This window comes from Arvicanthis niloticus, chromosome 5, assembly GCF_011762505.2.
Source record: "Arvicanthis niloticus isolate mArvNil1 chromosome 5, mArvNil1.pat.X, whole genome shotgun sequence".
NCBI classification, from domain to species: domain Eukaryota; kingdom Metazoa; phylum Chordata; class Mammalia; order Rodentia; family Muridae; genus Arvicanthis; species Arvicanthis niloticus.
In genome coordinates this window covers 65,543,842-65,556,836 of record NC_047662.1, presented here as the reverse complement: position 1 = coordinate 65,556,836, position 12,995 = coordinate 65,543,842, and the positions used below count along the sequence as shown (strand labels likewise).

Here is a 12,995-nt window from a genome sequence, read left to right as displayed (position 1 = left end):
TGCTTGGCTCTGTTGGGACTGGCTTAGGTCTTTGTGTGTCCACTCCAGCATTAGAATCTGAACAGGAGTTGAGGTGGCCTCCTGAGAAGTCTGCTGATAATCCCATGATCCAGTCTCAACAGGAGCCTAGGGCAACAAGAAAGAGGGGGAAGGCACGGGGCTCCACAGGTAGAGATCTGAAAGATTACTCAGCCTCATCGGGTTTCTTCAAGTCAAAAGGCCAGAAGCTTTCAGTGACTGATAAATCTTTAATATAAAAATTGTACAAGAATTTTGATACAAATTACAAGAGGTATTTGGACAAAATATGAATAAAATTCCATTTACATCCCCAAACCCTTATGCATTTTATGCAAAAGACATACTGTAGACAGTTATAGTACAGAAAATACAACAAAGGAAATAGTAAATAAACAATTTCAATTACCTTAGACTACTAATAGAAACAAACCACAAAGTGAAACAAAAACAAAACCCTCGATTAAAATACATACAGTATTCATGAAGCTACCGACATCACAATTATTAGGTCGGGGATGCAAGCTGTCCCAACTCTCTTGGTGCAGTTGCCTTTCCTGATACAGATTTTGGTTCTACCACAGACTTGGTGGAAGAGACCTTGATGCAAATGAGAATAGAAACAAAGAAGACCAAACCCCTAAGGTCTAGGAGAGAAAGGGATACATCTTGTTAACAATTCCTTCCCCTCAAAACATTTCCATTTCCTTCATCCACGGATAAAGGATATATCCATATCCATTCAATATGGAATAGAAAAGCTGAGTCTAATGCTTTTGTTCTTAGAGATGCACCAGAGGGTTTGAGCAGGAGTTGGGGGAGATTCCATATTCTCTTGGCCAAGTGCCCTCACTTGCCACAGCCCACAGACCCAAGTCTTGCCCAGTTTCTCTATCTCTCTTGCCTCACCCAACCCCCAACCCACACTGAGCTCTCCTACAACTCTTGAGACTGGCAGTGGTGCGATGAGGGAAGCTTCCTCCTGAGGCAGGAGAACCAAAGTTTGCACAGGAAAGTGAGTGTACTGTATACAAGGAATCCTAGTCCTATCTTGTTAATACATACTACTAGAACATCTCATTTGCTTAATTCATGTTATGTAAACCTGGGCAGGGTAGAACACACACATGATCAAAACCAAGCCAAGGGAGGGAGTGTTCTACCCACTTGCCCTACAAAAGATTTATTTGTTTTTTGGAGGGGAGTGGGCAACATTAGGAGGGCAGAGGGCAAGAGTAAGGGTAGGCGAGAAGCAGAGGAGATCAAGACAGGCAATGAGAAAAATGAAGGACTCTGTACAAAGACATGCAGAAATGCTCCAAGCAGAGTATGAATTTAGAAGAATAAACAGTCAGTCTTGGTTTATACATCTCAAGTGAACCTATTAACTCAGCACACGGGCCAGGAGTTTAGGAGCATTGTGCCTTGTGAATCAGGGCTTACACAAGCCACAGTGCTGATTCAGGAATGGGCAGGGGGATGCTTTGTCTCCTAGCAAAGAAGAGGCAGAGAAGTTAGTGCCGCAAAGGCAGTGCCAGGTCAGCTCACCGTGCAGGGTGGATGAGAGAACAGCACAGTTTTCACCTTCTTGAAAACCTTTACAGAGCCAGCAGAGTAGAGTGCTCTCCCACACCCAGGTGGTCTCCCCAGGCCATCCTCTCTACCCTTGGATTCCACAACAGAAGTGGGCAGAGCCAGTTAATAATTGATGTCTTTGCCATCTTAGAGGTGTCTTTAGTCAGCATCACATTTGGCAACAGGAAGCCTTATAAAATCTTGGTATAGCACTTAGACTCTATCTTGAAGAAATATACTTTTATACTATCTATGTCTTTCCGTTTCTGTTAAAATACCATTTTCTGTTCTTCCTTCCCTTCAACAACGCTTAGCTAAAGAAAGCATTTTGACTATAAAATGTCCTACGTATCCCCATTACTCAGAGTCTAGAGGACAAAGCTAGTATTAGCTTGCAGAATTTGTGCAATTTTGGCAACTAAGTTTTTAATTACAGCTTTATTAAGATGTTTGGTAACTGCTTATTATAAATACACGTGAGAGAAATTAAAAACAAAAGTCAACACACTGTCTTTACTCACACCTGAAATCCTTTTTCAAAGTGCTTTCTCTTCAGTCCTCAGACTGTTTTATGAAGTGACTTAGCACAAGGTGTTAACATAGACCTGATGCTACTTGTCCCAAAATCTGTCTTCTTTTCCTTGCAAATCTACAACAAAGACACACCTCCATGTGTCGTTCTCAGTTGACTAAAACCTTATTTGGAAGATGACTGCTCATAGCAGTGTCTGCCATAGGAGTTGAGAGGAAGCAGGATACCCCTCAGCCGAACAGGAGTACAAATACAGCCCTCATTTCATTTAACCCAAACTAGCCACTATTGAACCACCTTCTAAGTTGCCCTGTACTCAGAAATAGCCAACATGATACATTATGTGGGTCCAGGTATTCCAGGACGTAACATTTTCGCCATCCTTCCCTGCAGCCTCTGCTCTCTGATTTTATAAAGCTCACACTATCCTTGTACTTCTCCCAGATTCCTAAAATGGAGAATTTGCCTTTCAAATGTAAGATCTTCACGGTTTTAATGGCTACAGTTCAAAGAATAGAGCCTTATTTTATTCTGATTGTCAGCTTAGTTTGGCAAACAAAGGTTCATCCACCTTGTTAAATATGGATTTGGAGTCCGTCCGTTATTGAAAGATACATGTGTACATTTAGCAAAAGGGTTTAATGCTAAAGATTCCCCAAACAGTGTTTTTCAGGAGTTTACAACACAGACACAGACACAGACACAGACACACACACACACACACACACACACACACAAACTTTTTGACCAGGAAGAAAAGTATTTTAATCCCTTCCTTACAGAATATGGGCAACCTCCTCCTATTTGTGCATGGAAATTTTCTTCAATTGCACAACCACACCTGACACTCTCCAAATGGATGAACACGGGATTGAATTACTTCTTCAAAGTAACAAAGAACAGTCAAACAGTAACTCTCTCTACTGACCCTTTATGTAAGACATCATCTGTCCACTTAATAGCTGGGGAGAGCACATGGAAGCAGCCTCCAGTTTCCTACAAAACACAGTAGTTGTGCATATGTGCTCAGAGGAAAGAAACAGGGAGGTGGGGGAGAGGGGATGACAGAAAGAGACAGGAGAGATGGAGGAGGCAGGCTGATTGTGAATGATTGTGTACAGCAGGCAACTGGTGGGAAAGCCTGGCCCTCTACTCAATTTCCCCTTCACCAGGGATAAACAGGCAATTACGCATCCTTTTATATTTGATGGCCAAGTGCTGAACTGGAAAGCACACTATTAGTTTGTGTCCCTTCAGGGCCAGGGCAATAAGTAGCCAGGAGAACTGGGGCTGAAGCAGAGAGGGTGTTGTCTGCTGTTAGTGTGACAGTCTTGTCAGCAGTGTTCACATTACTGGAAGGTAATAAAGTGACAAGTACGTTATTAGAAAGATATGAGGTGAAATTGAACCAAAGCTTCTTGCTGCTCAGCCCTGGCTTTTGCCTTTCCTCTTTGTAATGGTCCGCTATTTGTTACAAACTCAGCCTTGTCCTGAACCCTGTATGTTTTTTTTTTTTTTCCTGCAGTAAAGGTCAAATGAATTTACAAGAACACTTTGGAGAAGAATAAAGAGAGTCTTATGATAACTATAGTGTGCTGCTTCATATATATGATATATATATCATTATATATATATACATATGTTATGATCCATAGCATTCAGTTTGGTGTACTTGTAAAAGTGCCTGACATTTTGAGTCCTGTTATCAGGCATTTGGAATTTTAAAAAATAAATGCCCAAAAGACACTATCTGTCATCCAATTATTGCAGAAGGGCTGTAAAAATAATTTTGTGTAAATTGTTGGAAGATTGAGGGTAATTCAACAGGAATGAATGTGTGGGCAGAAGCATGGAACAGGACCTCCTTGCTGGCTGTAAAAGTGAGTACTACAGAATACATAGTGAGCTCTCTGTGACTCTAGGAAGGGGTGGGAACTATGGAATATCACTATAGTGAGCCCTCTATGACGACAGGAAGGGTGGACATGAGCCCAGGACATATCAGATATGTTTTAACAGGGTCAGGAGCAAGAATGTTAAAATTCTCAGAGAAATATGAAACCAGTTACCTCTGTGCCTCAGCTTCCATTCTGATCACAAGATCATCAGCCACAGGGTTTTGTGATCACAACTTTCTAGGATGCTGCAGTAGAGAGAGAGAGAGAGAGAGAGAGAGAGAGAGAGAGAGAGAGAGAGAGAGAGAGAGAGAGAGAGAGAGAGAGAGAGAGCACTTGCATATTCTTCATCTCTCATCACCACTCAAGTATGGGTTTGCTCACTGGCCTTTTACCCTAGGTGACTCCTCTGTCTTTGTGGTCCCAAGGGAACGCTGGCCATTACTTCTCACTGAAAAAGAACAACCCCCGAACTCCTACCTGCCTTCTATGGCTATCCTGACCCATAGGAGCTTAAGATATTTTTAAGTCCTCCCATGGTGTATGCAGTGACTCACCTGGTCACAGGGAACTCTGCAGGACACTGGTGGATGCACTGGCACCCACTACAAGGCAGAGCTGACTTAGATTTTTCTTCTGAACAGATACTTGTAATGCATTAACTGCTTTTATTTGCTGCTACACTCAAACCAGGACCAGAGCCAGTTCTGTCTCTTCTATAAGAACTGCAGCCTCTCCAGTGCTTTGTTTGCTTGTTTGTTTTGCCCTTTCTTGCCCTCTTTATTTAGTTAGATCCTTCCTGCTAAAAAACAAAGACTAGGAGAGAAAGAGACAATCCACAAATTTAAATATTTCTAGTTTGGAAAAAGGTGGAGTAAATTTGCTATTATTTTAAAAAGCTCTGAAGAACAGAGTGTGGTCACAGATGGAAGCCCATCTCTCTCCTGGGCGTCTTGTTCCTTTACAATAGCAGATGCTACACATCTTAGGGCAGGTGGATTCTATTCACTGTCACTCAACACAATGCTGGCAGACTAGATGTGATCAAGGGCTGCTCAGGTATTCGGTGTCCATCTCAGTCTGATTATTAGCTTGTCTGGGTTTGAACTGCCAAGAGCCCTCCCTCGTTCTCATCTATGTGCCTGGCATGTATCTGTGGAGTACACAGACAGGAGAAAGTTGCCATTTTATTATGTGGCATGCATGATTTCTCCCAACCAACAGGGACATGCTTCTCAGCCAGCCCTTTCTCCATAGATTCAGATCCTTTCTTTCCAAACAATGTGTACACTAACTGGTTGTAACTGCTTAGATGTCTCCTTCCTCTTACTGGAAAGTCATGACCAAAGAAGTCACACCACTAGGTCAGTGACACTGATTTCCTAGAAAGAAACTAGTTATGTTGAGAAGGCAAATGTTTAAACCTTAAGAAGGATCAGACTGACTATGGCAGTTGAACTAAGACAGGGGATGAGCTACACGGAGCTGGTTTACGTCAATACAATTATTAGCAGAAGAGCACAGGGCTCTTTCACCACATTTTCAAAGCCAGATTACTTATCTCTTCCTTCCCCTCCACAGCATGCAGATATCCCCCAAAGTGGACACAACCTTTCTAATATTTACAAAAACATAGTTTCAAGTGATCAAAACAGAATACTGGAGAACATACATAACTAATGTCGCCTAATTCTGTACTCATGATAAAACTTGGGCAAAAACCAATCAAATGGGAGAAAGATACTTGGATGAAGACTTATGTTCGTATTGCCAGCTAGAAAAGGATGGATGAAACTAGAAACTGTCTAGGGACAGAAAACTTTTATGAACAAAAAGGGGGTCGGAATGGATAGAGGAGAGCTTAGGTGGCCTCTCCATCCCATAACCTGCATGGAAGCCCTGGAGCTTCTGTCCAGGAGAAACACGTGAGTGAACACACTGCACTCAGGCACACGCAAGAACAAGCCATACTTTGGGAGCACAACTGTCTATCTCACGATTTAACTTCTCATCTCCTCCATCCACCAACTTCCCCCTTCCTTTTAAGCAAATAGGCTTTATATTAGAACACATGATTGTGAGAAGGCCACCAAACAATTGGGAATGTGAACACAAAAGAAGTGGTTAATAAGGGCACACTTCGAAAGTGCCAGCTGCCTAGCTTCTAGCACCGTTTCCGTGAAACAGGCACACACTCACAGTTCCTACCAAGAACAACTTCTTCAATCTTATTACTGCTATACTTTTTTGAGCTGGCTACAGACATTAGCCAGGTGTGTGGCAAGTGACAAATGCTTCTCCTTGCATTGGTTTGCAAGCTGATGTGACCTTCTGACAGCTAGGTGACACTCAGGATGACCATTTGACATTTTACTTGACATTCACTTAAACAGACTAACACTGAGTTTTGTAGAGATGAATTCTCACATCTCTAAGAATGTAACACTTGAAAGTTGTCCAAACACAGATGCTTATTAAATGTTGAGAAAACAAGGTGTAGTTTAGTCTATACACACACTCCAAAACAGTTTCCATAATTTCTGCTGAGATTTTGACAATGTGTTTCAATCCTCTTTGAACCCAACACTTGGTTAACAAGGCAACAGCGCAATACAGAGAACGCTAAGAGGGCCAAATGTTTGCAAACAAATGTTCATTATTCTAGTTCAATCTTTCACAAACATACTGTACAGAGTCTTCTATGTTATAAAATGAAGGGACACATGTTTGTTCAGTTTAACATGACAACAAAGCAAAGCAACTAAGGTTTGGGAAAATCAAAGGGATAAGGAAACAGAAACAGTTACTACTAATTCCTCAGCTTTTACCGTAAACATTTGGCATTTAGCAGACATTGTGTGTGGTAAGTTTCTTCTGTCCTGCAAATGCTTTTGGACTTTCCTCAAGGTGGGATGAATGAAGAAGCAAGCAGAGCCCATGGCATCTTCAGAAGGAGACAAAGATAAAGCTTTAGGAACACTTAGCTTATCTCTAACTGTCTACTGCTCAGAAATTCTAAAAAATAAAATAAAAAAAAAATCCGGAACCCCCAACGAATGATCCTTAATTTTGGGAAAAAAAAAAAAAAACAAATAAATACTGTGAGGTACAATAAATCGCACAGGAATAATAACAGAAACACATTGACAGCTTCCTTTGGCAAATGTAACGGAAGTGAATGCTGATGTGAACACAGAAAAAAATTTACAAAGCATGAAAAATGGAAATAATATGAGAAATTGTTAAAACAAAGGGCGTTTCTAAGTTTTACACTGATGGGAGAAATGTTTGAGGCCATGAAATGAAGAAAAGAAAATACATTCTCTTTTTATTATGTAGGTTGACAAAACACTAGCGTTCACCCCCACTGCCCCCCCCACGGCCAAAGGGGGGGGGGAAACAAAACAAAAAAACAGTCCACAAGCACACCCCAGCAGTTCTGGCTACATACGAAGTTGAGTAAATCTCCTCATTTAGTCGGTATGCTGTGGTAGCCGAGTTTGCCGATGTGGTTAACCAGCTCAGGCAACATGTGTAAACACCAGGAACAAAAAACAAAACAAAAAGGGTCAGAGCAGTCTCCCTCCCTTGTTCTCACTCTCGATTGCTTGGTTTCAGGCTTGCTTTCATTTCTCTCTGACAAATTCGTGTGGGGAAACACAAAACACTACACAGGGAGACCCTGTCTTCCTCTCTCCTTCTGCTGCCTGGAGAAGAGTGCTGCTCTTCTCCAAGTGCAGTTCAAGTTCAGCATGTGTATTCAGAGCTTCCAGAGTAAAAGAGCCGCTGGGACACTTTTTGATTTTGTCTATTAAGTAGGCCTGACTTGCAGTGCTACTGCAGAATTTGCGACAAACAAACAACAGACCAACCCAGCTCAGACTTTCTTTTCAAAGGATAAGGGTTAGCTAGGCCTTGGAAATGAGTGTTCAGTCTCTTACCGTATGCAGCTTTGTTCCTTTAGTGAGTAATCTGGGCTACTGTGTCCCGAAATATTATCCTGCCTCTACAAAAGAAATGCCTTGGCTCTTTCACACCGCGGTATTTTGTTTTCTGTGATTTAATGTGTACAGAGGAAGGATGCAATGTTGATTCTAATAACATTTGGCGCTCGAAAGAATCACCGCGAGCACGTGTGTGTGTGTGTGTGTGTGTGTGTGTGTGTGTGTGTGTGTGTGTTTATAAGCGGTTTTCTGGTGGCCAAAAAGTTGGCATGTGGCTATGTTGAGTGACTAATGTATTTTCTTTTCTGAAAACTTGTGCAAAGTTGGCAGTTTTGTGTTAACACGAATACTTTTTGTTTGGCATTTGTGCCCTTTACTGACCAGACCATTTTTATACAAGTGGGTTGTTTTTAAAGGGAAGATACTCGCTGAAGTATGGCGATAGTTTACGGAGAAAAGGAAGCATGAGTATTACACATCCCCTTGTAGTGTATGAACAAAGTGCATGACTGGATTTCTGTACTAGTACAGGACATTTTAAAAACTCAGATCTGTGCTGTGACGCATGCCAGCACGTCTTCACTATTACATCTAACAGGTAGTAAAAACAAGACCATGTTCTGGTTTTTGTTTTTGTTTTTTTTTTTTTAAAGAAAATGTGCATTAATGCTAACAAAAATGAGTAGAACTAGCCAGCAAACTATTTATTTCCTGCATATCTAACAGCTGGATGTAACTGCCAAAATTAAAGAAGAGTTAAACAACCATCAATACAATTGTTTTACATCATTGGCCTCTCAAGGCTAAATATTTACAGGTGAATCTGCCATGCTTTAATTAAAGATTCTCTCAAAACCTTAAAGTTCACAAAAGACAACTATAAGAAGTTCCTTTTTGTTTCTTTTCTCTTTTTTCCCTTTTATTTATTTATTTTTATTTATTTTGCAGGCAACAGTCATAGGTACAACAAAATGTCTCTTTGGAGAAGACCAAGAATTATTCTATCAAAATTGGGGTTTGTTGCACGCTTGTTGTGTTGTGTTTGTGTGTGTTTGTGTGTGTGTATGTGTGTGCTGAAAGGGGCACTCAGTTTTCACCCCAAGTAAAAGATCCACCCTCTCCCCAAAACTATAAAGGAAAAAGAAAAAATTCAAAAGCACCTAGTATTTATCATTTTTATCTAAAGAAAAGAAAAATATGTGTGTGCACAAGTGTAGACACAGAGGCATACATATGTACACACACATATGTGCCCCACTACGGAAGCACACACTGGCTATGGCAGTTCAAACATGTAGGCCATCTGGTGAGAGCTGGCATTTGGAGTGTCCATTCTGGGACTAATCTATCGAAGTGAAGGGGATGTTTTTGTGGAGATTAGGGTTCTGACTGTGCCTGTTTCGGCTTCGCACAGAGGAGAACATCATGTTACAGCCGGGGACTTTGCACTTGTGCATCTCTCGCAAATGCACAGTTTTGTAGTGGACCCTCAGGGTCCCCTTGTTGCTGTACATTTTGTGGCAGATGTTGCACATGATCCCACCATTGCTCCCAGATAAACTGCTGAACATAAGAGATCCTGAAACTTCAGCCCCGAGGCTGCCAGGGAGGGTGGGGGCCTCAGCCTTGTGAGCAGATTCCCCACTGTCACTTGCACCATCGATGTCGTCAAGAAGAATCCCCTCATCGCTGCCCGCATCGGATTCTCTGGAGGAATGGATACTGCTGCTGGACTGGAGGCTGGAGGTGGTACTCAGGTCAAGGACCATGTAGTCCTCTGCCATGGCTCTCCCATACCCATTCAGTTGGGAGTCTTCTGTCCCTGCGGGAGAGGAGGCATCTTCCCTGACATCGAGCCCCAGAGGGTGCTGGGCACCATAGATCTTCATCAAAAATTCATCCCGGAGGTCCTTGCTAAGGGAGGGCTGCGATGAGTCCAGGCCCATGTCATCGAGTTCTTTGGTCAACAGTTTACGATGCAGGTTTATGTTGGCACTGTGTCTAGGAAGACAAGAGGGAAGGGGGGAGGTGCACAGGGAGTGGGGAGGGGTGAGAAAAAGGAGAGCATTTTAAAATTGATTCAACTTTCATTAAGCACCAAATAAGCACATTCATTCCTAATTACACCATTAGAAAAGCAAGCATTCCCCTCCATCCTCAGGATCTGGGAGTGAGTGTAGGTGGGAGGTGCAAAGGGGGGACTTTCCATTAACGTAATTTTTATGAATAAGCTCCTCTAGCACAGGATGAATGCAAACCCTGGCACTCTCTTCTCAATGGCAGTTCCGTTAGTGCGTCAGCCACAGAGGACCTGTAGCAGACAGCTTCTACACTAAATAAGTGCAGGAGAATAAACATGAAACGGGGTAAAGAATGGAAATTCTCTCCTTGTCTAAATGGAATAGTCTACATGAAATTAAAATCAGAAAATAACAGCAAGTAAACCATTTCTGGTGAAGCAAATACTGTGTAAAAAGACTAGTATTTTCAAAAAATAAATGGTCTACATAATTTGGGTTTAACTTAAAAAAAAAAATCTTCTCCTCACTCTCTTGTATTTCATGTTTCAATTTTTTTTAAAAGTCTTAGAAAATTATTTGAAATAGTTAAGAGATGCTTTTTCAAACCTGTTTGGAATCCCAGTCAAATCTAATAGCAAAATACATTTTTTTTCAAAAGTTACTACATTTTATAGTATTGAACTGTCTTCATAAAATAATGCTACTTCAAGGTTTAATTATTTAAAGCATAAGCTGATAAATTATTTTCTAAAATATATAACCCCTACCTCCACCCATAAAAAATCCAAAAGGATAAAATTAGAGCACAGTAAGTTAAAAAAAAAAGAAACCAAGCACAATGACATATATTCCCTTTATATGGCAAATAAAGAACCCTACTTTGACAAGCAAAACCTCACTGAAAAGCTTTGCTTGTGTTTAAAAGGGTGAGATTCATTCCCAGAGCATCTACAGGGACCTCACTTGCAAAGCCCATGTCACTGTTTATCTGAAAACATTGCCTTTGTATTTACATCCCCCATTGACTTTTAAAGCGCCCTTGGGCATATACCTCTCTCCACCTGCAAATGCTCAGATGTTTGCCAAGTCCCTAAATTGAAAGCTACCCTCCAAAAAATAAAGTGATATAGAAATAGGAAATAAAACTTGCCAGCAGTGGAAGCCGGCCACCATAGAGAAGTTAATTGTGATCGTAGTTAATTGTGATCGTAGAAACGACCTAAATGGCCAGCATTAAGTTCATGAGACCTCCTACTTATAGTGAAAAGTCACTTCAATTGGCACCAAGTATAGCTAACATTTCCTAGAGATGTGTGAGAGGTATGTGCCTCCGGGACAAGAAAGGCAGGAGAGGCTTCCCACCTTTCCACACAAGACAATCAGCACTCTGGGTTGAGGGGGGGCAGAGGGGGGAAGCCCTCTCCACACTGCACTTGGGAAGGCTGAGCTTACCTTGTGATAATAAGATCAGCTTTCTAATCTTTTGCTAAATCGATCACAAAAGAAAGCAAGAATGAGAGACAGAGAGAGAGAGAGAAAGAGGGAGAAAGAGAGAGAGAGAAAACAAATTCACATTCTAGACATCTGGTTTTTTAAAAACTTAAACAATAAAATAGGGATTTAAAATGTCTGATCACAAAATTATTTTCTGTCATAAGTGATCATCCATATGTTGTCTTGATTTTCAGATCACCTGAATATTCCATAAACCATAAATCAAATTAGCTAAAAGCAAATTTACAGTACCAGCATCATCCATGAATGAGTTCCAAACAGAGGCATGCAGTGTGTGGATGTATGAATGTCGATAAACAGATGTAGGCACAACAGTCCTGTTCCGAGACTCACCCTCTCTTCCCCCAACAGTCCCCCCACCCCCCGCCACTTGTCCCTGGTGTCAGGTGACTCAAGTATACACTGCTAAGCAGAGTGCAGAAAATGTCCACTGTGAAGTTTTTATGATGACATGTGGGGGGGGGACACACACCACCAGGGCTTAACAAGAAGGAGCATGGAAATAGTTAAAATGTGTATCGCTCCTCTATTGATGAAACAATCTGCCAACTGTAAGCAGCTCATGAAACCCTATCGTCATTCATTACTTCTGACACCCACCCTTCCTTGGTTTCATAAGCACACTGCAGTCTAGACCTCTGTGCTGTTGCTCACACATCCGAAGTCACTGCTTCCTAGGTTCGCTGCTGAGAAAACAGCAGCCATACACACAAAAGTTGCATCAAGACAGACTGAATAGGAAAGAATAAATTAACATTGACAAGAGGGTACGCTGATCACCCAGAGGGACACCTCTGCTATAAGATGACTTGTGAATTTACACATCTCCACTGATATGTTACCAGGAAGAGATTTTTCTCTTCATTTCTCACATGCAGCAGAAGAGGCCTATAATCTAATTAGATGATGTACCAGCCCTCAATATCTGTCAACCAAACGATGTGCAGAAATGTGGAGACCAGCTCTGGCACTCTGTGCAACAGTGTCCCTTTTCCGCTGTCAGCAGTACTGTTGGCCTCTGCTAATATAATTACATTGACTTTTATTCAATTAAGTGCCATCCCTCGCTTACAAAAAAAAAGCTACTTTATCAATTGATTCAGGTGTAATGTAATAATAAAGATGAACTCATGGCAGTGCATTAACTCTGCTCTTCATAACTTCAGTGCATGGGTTCATTCACGGCAGTCGATTTCCATTATGCAACCACAGTTCAAGAGAATTGATTCTTTTATGTTCATTTCTTAATATATTTCATTTTGTTTAATAATCTTCCTAAATGCCATATGCAAAACACATGGATGGGGATGAGGAGAACGGGCTGGGGAAAGCATGTTGGTTCAGCTCCATGTGTTGGACTGGGAGTCTCTGACTGCCATGGTGTTGCTGGGGTTGGAAGACAAGAGCAGGGAAGTGGGCTGACCAAGGTTCTTTAGCAGACACTACGGGTCCTGTTCCTCAGGTTAGCACTCTCCCTCTGCAGAACATACAGAAG

At 41.6% G+C, this 12,995-nt stretch overlaps 1 protein-coding gene across 4 annotated transcripts in view; it reads right to left on the bottom strand.

Moving 5' to 3' along the window:
* Positions 1-228: 228 nt before the first annotated feature.
* Positions 229-12,995, bottom strand: part of Bnc2 (basonuclin zinc finger protein 2) — a 402,767-nt gene continuing 390,000 nt past the window's right edge. For 3 of the 4 annotated variants that reach the window (XM_076934704.1, XM_076934703.1, XM_034503818.2), the window contains one exon: positions 229-9,965. In XM_076934704.1, coding sequence (XP_076790819.1) covers positions 9,305-9,965 — 661 coding nt within the window. In that variant the 3' untranslated portion in view covers positions 229-9,304. Of the gene's footprint in view, positions 9,966-11,437; positions 11,472-12,995 lie in introns of all 4 variants that reach the window. The other variant, XM_076934705.1, reaches the window with a different exon arrangement.